Source organism: Seriola aureovittata, chromosome 3 (assembly GCF_021018895.1).
Source record: "Seriola aureovittata isolate HTS-2021-v1 ecotype China chromosome 3, ASM2101889v1, whole genome shotgun sequence".
In the NCBI taxonomy this organism is placed as follows: domain Eukaryota; kingdom Metazoa; phylum Chordata; class Actinopteri; order Carangiformes; family Carangidae; genus Seriola; species Seriola aureovittata.
The window spans coordinates 2,161,617-2,177,983 of NC_079366.1; the positions used below are offsets into that span (position 1 = coordinate 2,161,617).

Consider the following 16,367-nt stretch of genomic DNA (forward strand, 5'->3'; position numbering starts at 1 on the left):
TCTGGCCCCAGTATATACCTGGTTCCATGGCCTGAGTCTGGCCCATGTGCAGCATGAATGTCAGATTCAACTTCCACATCTGGACACACAGAAAATCATCTGGCTCTCAGTTATTACTGAATCTGAAAGTATGTGGACCAGACTCGGACCGAGGATCCAGGCTTATGTTGGGTTTCATTTTGCCGCCTGGGATAAGTTTTCATTAAATAGACAGCTTCTTGTTTGTCAGTCAGCTGATTTGTTGTCATATTTATTTGATCAAAAAAACTTTATTTTGTTTGTTTGTTCTTCAACAAATGAATTTGACGTGACTGAGGCTCCAACATTTGAACAGTTTTGCCCCTAAAATGACTTCTGTTGATTTTAGTCATAAATCTGAGCAGGTGCAGTGATGACTGTGTCACTGCCAGGAAAAACCTACATTTGAATTTTAGTTTATTAACTACTAACTTTAAATTCCTTCTTCTACTTATTTTGTCCTGAATATGTCCACGGAAAGTTTAAGAAGCAGTTACTGTCAAGATTTAGTAACTTTAACTCGTGATGATTTGCATTAAATGTAAATTCTGCTGTCATTGATTTATTCAGGGAAAGTTTTCAAAGCAAGTAGAACACACCTACTGTGCTGCACAGCTGGGGGTGACCGGTGTGAACGAGAGTTCACAGGAAACCAGAAGAAAAGAGAAAGTAGAGAAAAGAACTGGAGAGAGAGAGGCGAAGAAAACGGAGAGAGAGGGGGAGAGAGAGAGATAGATAGATAGATAGAGAGAACAGAGGGAGCTACCTCAGGACACTATAGCAAACAGATCTGTTGTGTGTGTGTGTGTGTGTGTGTGTGTGTGTGTGTGTGTGTGTGTGTGTGTGTGTGTGTGTGTGTGTGTGTGTGTGTGTATTTGTTTGTGTGTGTGTGTCTGCCAAAACCAAGCCAAGCAGGGATGAAGAATGAGCCGGCACTCAAGGAGCCAGGTGTTCAAAACATAAAAATACACACCGGTATACACATACGCAAACTTACACACACACACACACACACACACATATACACACACACACACACACACACACTGGCTCTCTCCAACAGCTGGGAGAGAGCTAAGGTTGCACTTGTTTTGTGTGATAAGGCTGTTGGGTTAAAAAGCTCTAAAGATGTTTCCATTGAGACGACATAAAGCAGTCACTGCTAAAGTACACAGGCAGCCTCCTGCACCACCGCCTGACCCCGCCTGACCCCGCCTGACCCCGCCTGACCCCGCACAGCTCCTGTTGCTCTTCCAGTGAAGGTCTCCAGCACTCCCCTGAACAACAACAGAGACAACATGGAAAATAGTCTGTGTTTCATTTTCAATCCACAGAAGCAAATATTTAACAAGATGCTAAGAAAATTACAAAGTAAAAAAGCCACAGAAGGGAGAATTCTCATTTAGCTATAACTCATGCAACAGAATGTGCCTGTTGCTGTCTCCTAGCTCTTATTTCTCATACATTCACATCCTGTTTTTCACTTGTTTATGTAGTATATTGTGTGTGTGTTTCACTGCCTCTGTGTATATGTGTGTGTGTGTTGTGTGTGTGTGTGTGTGTGTGTGTGTGTGTGTGTGTGTGTGTGTGTGTGTCCACCAGGCAGTATTCAGAGATTTGGAGAGTAGACCAGACTTGGATCTGAATCCAAACCCTTTGGCACAACAAACAGCACACTCTCTGTAGGAACAAATCACCAAATGATGGTTCTATTATCTGCTCTCAGACACACACACACACACACACACACACACACACACACACACACACACACACACATCTTTATAAAAGTAATATCTCAGTTTGTGTTTTCCTGGAGCTAGGAGAGACCTTTGAAGACTGGACATGCTGCTCAGTGTGGGAACCTCTGGCTGGCAGATGCTTTTTTAGTTTTTTGTTTTGTTTGGTTTAGTTTGTTCTGTCTTTAGATATAGCACATAGTAATTCATTTAGTCCACAGCTCATGAGCCCTGCACTGTAATCAGTTCTTATAGTTTCAGTGAGCAGATTGGTAACAATTTGATGTGCATAGAAGTCTGTAAGGAGTCAAAGAAAAATGGCCTTCAGTCAAATGTTTATGTGCTCATTATTTTTTAGTTTATTTGATTTAATTTTTGACTTTGCATAACAAAAACAAGTGCGACACAAAGGGTACATACACTGGACAGACATGTGAATGTGATGTGATATAGTCGTACGTATCACATGTTAAAAAACACTAATAACACGGTAATCAGGTAATACTGTTGCCATGCTATCTTCCATTGCTCCATGTTCCGGTTCTGACAGCCATGTTTCCCATTGTAGACGCGTTCAGTGGTGGACAGGGCGTTAACGTGGTGCAGCAAGTTGTGATGCACCTTGTGTTCTGACGGTTTTCTATCACAGCCAAATGAAGGTTTTCACGGCCGGTGCAAGAGCGGCTCTTGGCTTCACTTCCCATGTGTATCAATGAGCCATGGGCGCACGTTACCCTATTCCCAGTTCACCAGTTATCCTTCCACTGCAGACTGGGAACACCCCACAAGAGCTGGCTGCTCTTGGAGATGCTCTGACCCAGTCGTCTAGCCATCATAATTTGGCCCCTGTCCAAAGCACTCACATCCTTATGCTTGCCCGTTTTTGCTGCTTCCAACACATCAACTTCAAAAAATTGCCGGTTCACCTGCTTTCTGATGTATAACAGGAGCCGTCGTAACAAGATAATCAATGCAATGCACTTCACGTGTCAGTGGTTGTAACGCTGCGGCTGCTCGGTGTGTAGCTACATGTACAGTTTACTGAAAATAGTCCAACATTTCCTCCTGACTCCTGCTGCCTTAGGAAGTTACTGAATTAAAACAAAACAGACGAACAAACAAACAAAAAACATATTGTATTTGTGTTTTTAAAGATTTCCATGTACCGCAGCAAAGAGCGCACTTAAGCATACAGACTGGGAAGTCAGTAAGTGTTGAGGGACAGGTTAATGCATTGGTTTTGTTTTAGTCTTTCTGTACCTTGAACCTACAAGAAAAATGAAGGGAACATGAGACAGATGGAGAGAGGTAACGAGTGGCCAGTAGAGACAGAGACGGAGATGATAGCATCACTGTCATAATACTCTGGTGGTTTGCTGAGGCGAGCAGCTGTCACTGTTGAATGAGGAAGAGATAATTCTGAATTTTTTCTCACATGGTTTCAAACATCAGTTTGTACAGATATTGTACAGGCTGATCTTCTTGTTCAGAAGCTGCTGCTGGCTAATATTTCACAGGAGGCATGAGTAAAGTATTAAATTAAATTTAGCTGTGCAACATAATAATGTAATACTCATCGTTTGCCCCGGGGCTTAATCCTTGTCCAGGTGAAAAAGCCTTTCGACTATCGTGGAACAATAAAGACAAGGAGAGCAAATCATTTTGATCATGTTAATGACGGTGAAATAATAAAGGTTCAGGCGCACTTGTTTGGAAACTGTTTAAATTGTCTCAGGAGGATCCATCCAAGTGAATGACCTCCTGTAGAATCACTAGTGCAGCTGATGTAGAGAAGCCACTGGACCGTGTCTGCTGTTTAATATTGCCCACAAGTAGCAGTAATCCTCTGCTGGTCCTGTTTCCCCAGCAAAAGCCACTAGGCATTTTTTTCTCTTTTTTTTTTTCCATCAACAGCATCGCTCTATGGAGAGAGAATGGGAGTCTCATATTTGATAGAAAAGGCCACATCCATTTGATTTTCTGTCTCAGGGAAAGAAACAAGCCAAAAGGCATTTTAGTAAATAATTAACCAGAGAGTGGTGTCATGTTATTTTGGATGTGTTCGCATCGAGCTGGTGTTTTACTGTAGTTTTAGCCTGAAACTGTGAAAAACCCCAAGTGAATGTCACGATGGAATATACAGTAGATGGCTGGAGGGGATTGGCTGTGCTGGGAAGTTCTTGCGTGTGTATATATCTCTCCTCATGTGTGTGTGTGTTTGTGTGTGTGTGTGTGAGATGTCCTTGACCAGGTGACTTGTGTGAAAGCATTTAAAAAAAAAAAAAAAAGTACAACTCAATTTGGAAATGTGAGCGATAAAGAGATTCAGAAAGAGAAATAACACATTTTATCTGTAAAGCAGCCGCCGTGACAAGTGCTGTTAATGAAATGCATTTTTTTTTTCATTCCTTTGCTTTTCAACAACTAATTACATTCTTTTGTGCCAGCACATTTGTGTGGAGATACAAGACTGGACTTATCTTTCTGGGAAAAACACAAACACACAAACGCGCACACACACACACACACACACACACACACACACACACACACAAAAAGACTCGTAGACACGATAGGTACATGCACAAACAGAGAGAGGAGCCACTTAGCATTCAGAAGTCACTAAATGCCAAGGTTGCCACATCGATACACAATTGATTTTGCACAGACTGCTTGTGAGTCTAGTCTCACACAACCTCTGGCTGATGCTCAGACTGGCACCTCAACACACAGTTCAACAACTTGGGCCAACTTCTCTTTCAAGCACAAGTCAGTGGTGCTAAAGAGTCAGTTTGAAATTTCGTAGTTGGATTTGCAGGCAAGGGTGGGGGGGTGGGGGGGGGTAACTGAAGAAGATGAGGCGGGACGCGGAGGATGGGGAGGTCAAAGACTGACTCCTGTAGGTACAACATCCAAACAGTTGAAAAGGAGGACGCAGCCCCCCAACAGTGTTTGTGCAGCTCAGAGTGATGACGCTCTGTGACTCTCATGCTGTAACTTTATCAGTCTCACGCCACAGTTTTCAGTCACACCATCAGCAGCCATCACCGTACGTCACTGCTCAGTCATTTCCATTTATTTTTTTAAGTTTTTAGTTTTGGTTGCTTTTGTTGTTGCCGCTTTTATCCATTCTTCAAATTCATCATCCCTTTGTTTTCCTTTTTTTTTTTGGTCTTTTTCATTTTCTAGGTTCTCCCATGCCCTCCCCCTCCTGTCCATCATCTGTCATTGACCAATCACATCCGCAATCAGGCAGTCCACATGACAACCTGTTGTTAGGCGACACGGCTGAGCCTGACTCAGAGGAAGAGGAGGAGGAGGAGGAGGAGGAACAAGAGGAAGAGGAGTATGCTGTCCGATTGTACTCACCTGTAACACATGGTAAAGGGACATTAATTACTTCATTAGTAACCTCTTTAGAAGCTATTTTCATTTCCCATTTCCTTTTATAGCCTGAACTGGAATTTGATGAATTTATTGCTTTGAAATCTGCTCGGTCACATTCACACTGAAGACATTTTTAGTGTCAAATTCAAAGATAAAGAACATTTGTGTGGAATATGATCTGTCAACACAAGAAAAAGAAAACAGTTAGTGGAACATTTTGGAAACAATCTTTTGAAATTCAAAGCAGCTATTGAAGCTGATATATTTTGACGTCAGCGGCCATCATCAGTGATCGATTACTGCTGCACACTTTCACATTTCAGCTCTGTCAGTTGTTCTTCAACTTGGTCCACATGTAATGAAATGTACTTAGTGAGCTTATGAGAGATTCTTCTATGCACTGCATAACACACAGACCTACACAGATCATGGTGCATTGCTACGTGGAGCCATTATTAGAAAAACATAAGGAATGTAACAATTGAAAACATTAGTCCACTTAATTTGAAAACTTAAGTTCAACTGCTGCCTTAAAACCACGAGAAAAGTTAACTTGAAATGGCAACTGGTATGAAAAACTTTAACTTGAAACTGTGAGTTGAAATAGTGTGGAATTGTATTTGTTTGACAAGATGAAGTTTTCTTGAATGGATAATGTGACTCGGTTGTTTTAAATCCCAGTATGAAGTTTAAACTGCAAATGATCATTAGTTCAACGATTTATAAAACTTACATTTTTGAGCTGAAACAAGCTCTTTAACTTGAGTTTACTCAGTTTTAAGGCAGAAGTTTGAACTTCAATTTTTAAATTGAACCACATGAATTATTATTTGCAGATACTGCCATGATGCATGAAAGTGAACACATTTAGATTTGTAATTCTTTTTTTTTAAATTAATTTCACTGAATAACAGTTAGCAATTAGCTTTGTTGTGCTTGTATTTATTAGCATGGAGGTGGGCATCAATTCACGGTTTTCAGTTCTGGACTAAAATTCTAATGATTTGTTTGGTCATATGATAAAAGCACTGAATGTGGTTTTAGACCTGGGTTGGTTTGGACAGACTTATGTTTTGTGGATTACAACAGAAACCAAAATGGGACCTGGAAAGAAACCAGGAAAAGTCTCACTATGTAAGACTCCTACTTCACATATGACCCCACTGAAACTTGGGCTGGACCAAACTTTTAGTGGAGTGAACCAAAAGACATGTAATTCTGATCAGTTCCTCTCGTCAAATCAAGCTTTTTTTGTTTTGGTCAGTAACTCGGAGACAGCTGCTGTTTTTGATGACAGTCCAACCATAAGAGCTTATTCGACTAGAATTTGGCACATCCAGAATTTGCTGTAGTTGCCATCAGGCCTGCTCCTGGTGGCTCTCCACATGGCAAATGTTAGGCTGCAAGTTGAGGATGAAACTCTAGTCTGGCTGTTTGAAACACTGGGGCCACGGGGGCTGAGTTCGGTCAAATCGGAGTGCTGATCTGAGAACAGTTCGCTTGTGGACGTTGACAAGCACCAGATGCTGAGTCGCGTTGGCAGGCCAACGTCCCTGGATCAGTCCTCTTATAGCTAGGAGTTTGATACGAAACAGACTTTGATGGTTTGAAGAAAGGAACTAAGACGACCACAATTAGAGTCAGACTATATCAGGAGAGGGGGCTTGAAAGGGAGAAATAAAGAGGGAGGAGATTTGGAGGAAGGAGAATGAGAAAAAGAAAGACAGCTGCACGGAGTTATGGAAATAGAGAGACAGACAGACGTCTCTTCGTATATACATTGCCATCTAAACATAATCAGAAACAGCTTTGAAACAGGGTCTTGAAATGCCTAAAAGGGTTGTGTGTGTGTGTGTGTGTGTGTGTGTGTGTGTGTGTGTGTGTGTGTGTGTGTGCGTGCGTGCGTGTGTTTGTGGATATGTGTGTGGTCTTTTTTCCCCAAAGTAGTTCCAGTCTGACCAAACCAACCAATGTTCAGCCAAACATCTAAAGTATCACTCTCACCACTTCCTGCACTTTTTAGACGTGCTTTTACTTTTTTTTTTTATTATTTGTTCACTCGTATCACTCTGTATCATTTCCTCCAGTTTTCTTTCTTTGCACCACTGATTTTGTGGGAAGTCAAGCACTGAAGCAAAGGAAACGAGGGACCTGAGGCTGATATGTCCTTGCACATAAAGACACACACACACACATACATCTCTCTTTTTTGAAACTCATTGTTTACAGGAGGAAGAAGCTGAGCGGGGAGAACAAGCAGAGATTGTGAGAACAGCGGAGAGAATCCAGCCTTTTTCTTTTTTCCGTCTTCCTTCAGAAAATACATTTTTATTGGCTGTTTACTAGGACGACCAAGTGCTTTATGAAGCATCAGAGACACAGGGAAACTGAGCTTTTTTCAGTCTATAAAGGCAGTTCCTGAAAGTCTGTCTCACTGCCCTACATTGGAAACGGGTTTCAGGGTAGAAGCTACAAAATATAAAAGCCAGAGAGATATTCATACAAACTGCTGTGACAGTGATATACAGGCTAACAGGGGACACAGTTTTATCAAGTTTTAATGAAACATTTTGTTTGACTCCAGGAGCTCAATTTGTCATTATAGTGGATAGTAAATGTTGTAGTTTGGCTGTGCTACATCAGCTGCACACTGACGTGAGTCCTGCCTCGTATCTCGCTGAGGTTTCTGTGAACCTGGCTGTACTCATGGCAGAGAGAGAGAGAGAGAGAGAACGGTTGTCAGGATCAAACAGCGCAGGATATTTATAGGATTTACTTGTGCCGCCTGCCTGGTCAGACCGAGTCAGTGGCCGTCAGTGATGGTTGAAGGCACAACCAGGTGTGGCGCTAATACAGCCGCAGACTGATCCTAAAAATCACATGAGCCAAAATCGAGTGGTGGTGTTTGTTAGTCACAGAAAGATTCGATGATACACGCAGTGTATAATAACCGTCTCCTGTGTAATTGTTGTTAAAATGCACCTCTAACTAAGTATACACAAACTGGATGTTGGATATTTCAGCTCGCTGCTGCTTTGAAACCACGTTCCAAATTCCCTTTGCTGCCTTCCTCAGCTCTTCCTCCCTCTGTCACCTCTCTGCAGAGGGCATTGTCACTCTAATGTAATTACATTATGTCATTTACGAATGCTTCCCGGTAAATGTCAAATGACATAACTAACCTACACTGCAAATATCACAAAAATATCTGACTAAACTTTTTTGCCCATAAACCTAACCCTACATTACTATGTGTACTTGTCATATAAGGAAATACTGATGCCTGCCAGCGTGGAATTATATGATTACATTACATTATAGCTATAACAAATTCACAAATTCAACCACCGAAGAAGAAAATACTTTGCTAACGGTGTGTCTGTGTGTTAGGATGAGCTGTGGCCTAAGTGGTAACCCAGTGTTGATGTACAGCAGTTACCTATGGCAGTACATTAATATATATGATATTAATATATTGAACTAATACAGCGTCCCATATTTATTATCCTGTATCCCAAATATGCTTTGAAGAGCAGATGGTGTTAGACTAAAACTGCCAGTCAGTAATTGTATCATATGTTATTTTATAAAACAATTAGAGCCACATATTGACTAGTACCTAGTTAAAGTTGTGAGGGTATACATGTGCACAACAATACCACTTCTGTAAATACCATTAGAAAAGCAACCAGCCACTTACACGGACTCTTAATGCTCTGTGATAAATGAGCCGAGACACTGAATTTATTTTTGATTATCCAAAAGAAACCAGCTTCAGAGATTTGTTTGAAGTAATAGAAATAATATCACTATATAACTTTAAAATTATGTGTGAGAGAGATCTGCAAAGAAAAAGAGCAGAGGGTCAGTTACTGTTTTCTGGTTGCATTTTGGAAGATTTCAATAATCAGTGAAGGGGCCCGCTGTGCGATCAGTATTACTGCTGAACTATCTGAAAAAGAACTTTACACAGTCTTACCACAGGTATGAGGCTGATTTTATAGGCTTGTCACACTGATAGCAGCATAAAGGGTATTTTTTTAACTGCTGTACCTCAGCCATAGCAATGTTTTCTGAATAGCAGTTCCAGAAATGCGCAAAACATGTAGAAAGTGGGCAGATATAACCACAAGCTTCTCTGCCATTGGTAGTGTTTGACAGCCGCAGACAGCAACACAGTGCAACAGCCTCTTGTTTAATGTAACACTGATCATTTGGTGTAATAATAGGCTATTGAGGTAAAAAGTCAGCAGCTTGACCGACTTTAGCCACTGCGTGTGTTCGTGCATGTCCCTGGTTGTTGGTGGCTTGGGTCGTTATTTGGTTGATAATATTGAATATCACAGTAATATTGAATACATGTGTGTACACATATATATATATATATATATGTGTGTGGGTGTGTGTGTGTATGTGTGTGTGTGTGTGTGTGTGTGTGTGTGTGTGTGTGTAAAGTAAAATCATATAATGATATATTGTAAAAAAAAATAATAATAATAATGAAAAAAAATAAAAAACAATTTAATTAGTTTATGAACCACAGAAACTGTTGAAATAATGAAAACATTTGTGTATTTTTCCCTTGAAGTTGTACATGCACATGTACATTCTCGTCTTGCTTCAAGTTAAAACTGCAAGTTTGCATCATTCACAATGGAAATACCCCAGAAAAGTAAATCCCTTTAAACTAACTTTAAATATGGACATCATCTGCGTTCACTGCTAAGAGTGAAATGCTTTATACCAATCTGGTATTGTAGCACAGTGTATTTTAAGTGAAAGTGTTTCAAATGTGTGATTCATTTATAAATGTATTTGTTGCATACAGCATGGAGCTGATATACTTACCGTCCTTTTATTACTACCGCAGCCACTGGGAATATACGGTGATCAAAGCTCGTGTTGAAGGTGTCACATGCCTTTGAGACTGTAAAGGAAATATAGGCTAAGCAGACCTGAAAACAAATGAGCGGTGGTGTTTACCTCCCTCTCTGTCAGTCACACATGTACATATGCGCTCACACACCTGCACAGCTTTGTTTTCTGGGTTTGCAGCAGCAGGTTGAAGAGTGAGCTTTTTCTTTTTCCGTCTCAGGGCGGGACACAGACACTGTGTCTTACCTTATTTATTTAAATATTTTTTATTTACACTGCCTCAGGCGAAGGCTTCCTCTTGCATTCTACTTATAGACAACAGCTTCACTGTATTGGACTGAAGGACAAAAAGGTGTTCACTCAGACAGAAACATTCAAAGATCCATCACAAATATATCTGTTTAATTACTATTGCAGCTTGAGTCAGGTTGTCTTAGCCTCTGTACTGAAACTTTAAAGCTCCATATTTTCTTCTTCTCCTGTGTTTTATTTGAAGTGTTGATCCATAAGAAGATATATTTGTGGTTTTAAGAACCAAAAACCATCTCCTCTCTCATTCTTCTCTCTGGAGCTCTAGTAACAACTGCCAATCAGAAGAGAGGCTCAGAGCCTCCTCTCTTCTGATTGGCAGTTGTTACTAGAGACTGTTTTCGGAGTGATCTAATAAAAATATAGCAGATTTCAGGTAAAACACTCAGAGAAACCAAATCCTGCAAGGTTGGATGGTGGGTCCAGGTGGGCGGGGCTTGGATTAGGGCTGAGGGCGGTGACAGCTTTGTTGTGACATCACAAAGTTCCAGAAGTCCTGACGGCTGGTTTTAAGGCTCAGTTTCTGAATACAGGCTGTGTACGTTTCTCTGTGGACTGAGGCTTTGATACTTTCACAGCATTAATATAGAAGCTAGACCTGCTTTATAATCAAACAACACATAGACATCTGCCTTTATACTATATGGACTTTTAAAGTCTTATGATTTCTTTACCAAAAATGCATTTTCTGATCTGATTAAATGTTGCACTTTATTCATTTCAACAATGTAGTTTTGTTTATTTCTACAATAAGTAGTCAAACACTGCACCAGATATCTTATCTTCAGACAAGTGAACAAAGACAGCGTAATAGCACATCGCTTCTCAACACAAACAGTCTCTTTTTCCCCCTGAGAGTGAAAAGACTCCACTGTCCAGCCTTTAGTTGCCTCCGAGACGCCAAGGCTATCAGCTCGGAGCGGAAAAAGCAACAGAAAAGAAGATGAGTTTCTTTGCAAACAGCAGGATGACGCCAAGGCTTATTGACAACATCTATAGTGAGACGGAGAAAGGAAGGTCAGACTTAGATGGAGGGAGAAACACGAATAACACTTAGTGCTTTTTACGTTGGGTTCAAGTAGGCAATTCTCCTCAACACCAGAACTAATCAATGCGTCATTGAATGGAAGAGAGGAAGAGAGAGACAGGGAGAGAAAAAGAAACATATTTCTCCTCAACACAAGACCTAATCAATCAATCACTGATCGGGCTAATGGACCTCGGGCAAGTGGCTGGTGGCTAGTTGCTGGGATTTAAGCTTCAAACACTCACATGGTAAAAAGGCCAGAATCACACAGCTCACGTCTGAGGCTGATTGCAGAATGGATTTACAAAAATAAAATCAAAATGTTGGAGCAGACTCCATGTGAAGAGAGAGAGACAGAGCCAGACAAAGAGAGTGGAGGGGAGTTAGAGGATAGAGGGTGAAGGCAGAGAGTGTGTGTGTGTGTCTGTGTGTGTGTGTGTGACAGCCAGTGCACTGTCCTGACTATAAAATGAGACACAGGTGGAGGAATGTTTTGAAGTGACACACTACGGCCCCTTTTGTCGGAGTTAAACTTACAACTCATGGTGCTCTGCTGTTTTTTGGCTTTCTATTATGCAAGTCAAGGTATCTTTGGTCACGTTATTACCAGCTACTTCTATGAGGACTGATCTTGCAGCGGGGTGAGGGCGAATGTTTGGCATGCAGGGTTTCACCAGGTACTGTAGGTTTTGTGGAATGATTTTTATTTACAAAGCCAGTCTTACACTCTCCATCAGCAGCCAGTACTGCAAACGATCAAAGCAAGTTTTTTTTGGTGTCCAAAATCTGTGACATGATGCTAACATCAGCTGCAGCATGACGTTTCAAGGAACGCTGAATAAATAATACTGTTAAACAATCAAGTCCCTCTTATTAATGTTGATATTGCATTCTTGATATATTTTCCAGATTGGTTAAAAGTGCTTTTATACATCTTATGCACACACTGTATTCCTCCACTCTGGCCCTTTTTAAATACCTCACTCTGGGTAATGTTGGCTTTGCTTCTGCTGTGTGGATTAGTGATTTATAACCACAGACTGGGCCCAAGGACGCCAATTTACACACATCTGCTGAATAAGTAGATAGCTTACATATATATATATATATATATATATATATACCTAGTACACTTTGGAGTATGAAACAGGCTTTGGTTGTAACCTCATCTTAGCGATGCATGCTCCAGAGAAAAGAAATGTTGCATATGAGTTAGAATAAATGGAACAGGGAAATGGATATTAGCATCTTTTAAATGTCTTTGCTCTTGACGGTCCTCGAGAAATTACTTCAAGATTATTTTTGTAGTGAGTCTGCAGGTAAACCAACAGTTCTCTGTGTCCAGGGTCTGTATGTAAAGCCTGTTCTCATCTCACTGTATAAAATAGGTCAGAACAAACCTGCCACCACACATCCAATGGAAGCAGCACATTTACAGATGAGTGTGTCTCAGTTGTCAATAGTACAATTCACCTGAATGTTTCTTATTATACAAATTACTGCTTAAACGGTGAAACTGACAAGGAAACAAGCAAGTCAAGGCCATATTGTCTACACGATAAAAACCTTTTGATGTGTTGCTCTCAAAAGGAAAATCACTGACTCAATTACTGAAAGCCAAACTGAAAGTAATTGAGCATGCAAGGGCATGGTTGTGTTTGTCACAAATTGAATGTGACGGTTTTATGTGCAGCCTTTTTCACTCTTGGTGATTTGCCAACAGGTGGTCCAACCTAAATGACAGTGCTCTTTGTTTACTCCCATTATGACACTTATAAAGATGTGACTGAAACTACTTGGATCAGGTTAGGGAAAGCATGTGGTCAAGGTTAAAAGACATAACACTGGCCGCAGTCTCTCTATCCATTTTAACCTCCTCAAATACTATGATGTAGATACCAAGGGTCGCTCCTGATTGGCTCTTATGTGCTTCAACTACCAGTGGTGAAAGCAACATGACCTACAAGTGTTACTGACCTTGTTGTCTTTGCTAGCAGCTGTTGTTTGGTTAAATTCTGTATTTTAACACTACAGCTGTCTTTACTGTTCCTCGTTCGTAGTATTTTGTGCGACTAATCAACTGCAGAGTAGTTCATCTGCTTCCTGTTTACACGGGCTAGCACATGCTCAGTGTACGTGAGTCCGGACAGAGATTGTTTCTGATACAGAGCTAAAACAGTCGTCTGGTCGGTGATCGTCTTAAAAAGAAAACGTAGTTGTGTGGACGTAGCCTCTGAAAATAGACATACAGTAGGTTGTTTTTCACTTTTTGGTTTGCATATCTTCGGCTGTGACCCGTAGGAGCATACCAGCGGCAGGCCACCGGACCTTCTTCATCATGGTAACAATAATAAACACTGTTAATGTTGCGGAACGGTCGTGGATAGAAGGAACAAAGTTTCTTTTCACACAAAAAACAAATAGCAGTTTCCAGTTTGAAAATCCTGTGTTTTGTCGACCCACCCATCAAACCCAACTTCCTCCTTTGTGCCCATAGTTACTACGGCCACTAGAAAAGAAACCTAATAAGCTGCTTACACAGACGACCTAGGGTTCAGTTTTTGTTTCGTTGGAAGACACAAATGTCGTGATTTTTCTGGCGGGTACATGATCCCACAGGGAAAAACCCTTTCTGTTCTATGTGGTCTGCTGGTGAAGCTAAAGCTAATAGCAAATTTGTCAGTGTGTGCTCCATCCATTCATTTTCACGTAGAGAACCTTGTAGCCTCAAGGGGCTCGGCACTTTTAGAGTGGTTGTTATTGAGATTTCGATTGTATTTCAGTACTCTGGCAAAAAGGTTCGTCTGATACGCAACCCAATAAAGGAAATTTGATTTTGAGAGAGAGTTGGGAAAGCAAAAACAGGGAACCTGATGGAGATAAGAAAGAACCAGAGTAGGACATACTGCATGTTTTAAAAAAAAAAAACAAAAAAAACCCTGGTTGCTGAGAGGACAAAAAAAGGATAGAAAACAAATGTAAGAGTAAAATAGCAAAAGCAAGGAAAGACCCAGTGGCTAAGAGGATCACAGTCTTCCATATTAACAACTTGGACAGAGCGGGAGAGTAGAAGAATGTAGAGAGAGAGAGAGAGAGAGAGCACCGAGAGCTGACTTGGCAGGAGAAAATGAATGAGAGAATGAGGGCGAGAGAGACAGGGGGAAGGGAGAGTGGATGACGGGTCACTGCACTGGTGCTACAATAAGGAGAGATAAATGTGGAGGACTGATGAGAGGTACTGAAAAGGCTGCAGCTGCCTATATTAAAGAAGTGAGTGGAAGATAGGATAGGAAAGAAAGAGAGGAGGTCAGATGAGAGGAAGATGGAAGGAGCGGGAGGGAGCTGATGGGAAAATATAGAGATATGGAGGGAGAGAAACAAAAGAGATTGGATGGATAAAGAGGAGAGGAAGTTAGTTTGTCCTGTACTTTGTTCAGATCACTTTAGGGGGAGGAAAAGAACAGATATTGATACTTTCTTCTACATCTTACTTAATCTCTTGCACTTCCTTCTTTTAAATCAATCGCTTTTCTTTGTTACCATCACTATCGCTGTCCCCATCAGTAGTAAGTCCCTTCCCTCTCTTTGCGTCTTCATTCTCCACCACATGAGCTGTATCGGCACAAGTCTTAGTCTTAGCCAAATTACCAGAACAGCTGATAAGATTCAGGTCAACCAATAAAAGCGTAGCCTCATATCTGAGTAATGTCATAATGGTGTTTTATTACACTCCTTAAAATGACCAGGAGTAGGGTTTTGCATATTTTAATTAACTGCATATTATATATAATCTTACTTTACATCTGTTTGGAGGCACTAGACTTGCTTCAGATGCATAATCCATTACAATGACAGTTTCTCTTTTATTTACACACACATACATATATTTCAGTCTATCTCTATCTGAAGAGAGTCTGCACTTGTATCCTGATACAGTGTTATTTAAGCTCAGCCAGTACATCAGACTTTTATACCTTTTCTTTTTTTTTTCCATAGGACCAGTCGGCTGGTACCCAGACATGACCTCATTAATTCACCTCCTCTGCCCGTCTTCTTTACATGGTGGGAATGGGAAATGACAGGCAGATAAAACTAGCTGGCATACAAATAGATAATCCTGATTTTCTGCTTTTTGTATATGTACCTCATGGTACATTAGATATGGACATTGTTCAGCTAGGAAAAAAATAACAATAATGAAAAGCTGAAGCTTCCAGACAAGTGTTTTCTGGATAGAAAGCGTGGTCATGTCTTCTCTTGTTGTCAGTACCCACTCAGTTCTAACCTACTCATCAGATTATATGAGAGCGTATTTGCAAAGAGGTCACTGTTCAGAAAATCTCATATTGAACTCCATAGCTAAGCAAACAATATACAAATAATGTTGCTCCATATTCTCTTTTTTTTAATAAAATGTAGACTAGTGAGGCTTGTCTCCTTTAATTACATGTAGTAAAATCCCTTCCTAGGACTGCTTGTGTCTAAGAGGATTGCTGTGATGCTAATGCTGCTATTAAATGGTCTCATGAGCACCAACTGTCAGTCTTGGCTGACCTGTCGATGTAGAAGCTATCATTTCCTCTGAACTCTTCGTCGCCCCTTCTTTGCTTAATACTATTATGTTTTAATTTCTTGCTCTCTCTACCTCTCTTCCTTTGTGTCACTTTCTGTTTCTCTCTCCGGGTCTTCACTTGTCCTTCCCCTCCCTCCTGTCCCCCCTGTTTTTTTCTCTTTACATGCCTTTAGCTCTAAAAAAGGTGATGTATATTGTCAGATGCAGTGGCCATGAAAACACCAACTTTACAGCACAGGAAGTCATTCAGGAGCAGGAGTTAGTGGAGGAGAAGGGGAGAGACAGAGCACAACCATTACACACAAACACACACACACACACACACACACACACACGCACACGTTTGTATTATGATACCTTTGAGGCCCCTCTCTTGTCATTTGCCATAAACCCTAATATAACCACTTAGTCCTAACTTTATGTCTATCATAAAACAATC

General features: G+C 40.8%; 1 protein-coding gene across 6 annotated transcripts in view; it reads left to right on the top strand.

Moving 5' to 3' along the window:
- LOC130167105 (teneurin-3) overlaps positions 1-16,367 on the top strand; it is a 327,180-nt gene that overhangs the window by 155,050 nt on the left and 155,763 nt on the right. For 3 of the 6 annotated variants that reach the window (XM_056373088.1, XM_056373089.1, XM_056373092.1), the window contains one exon: positions 4,947-5,138. The exons of the other annotated variants lie outside the window; for them this stretch is intronic. In XM_056373088.1, coding sequence (XP_056229063.1) covers positions 4,947-5,138 — 192 coding nt within the window. The remainder of the gene's footprint in view (positions 1-4,946; positions 5,139-16,367) is intronic. 6 annotated transcript variants of the gene reach the window in all.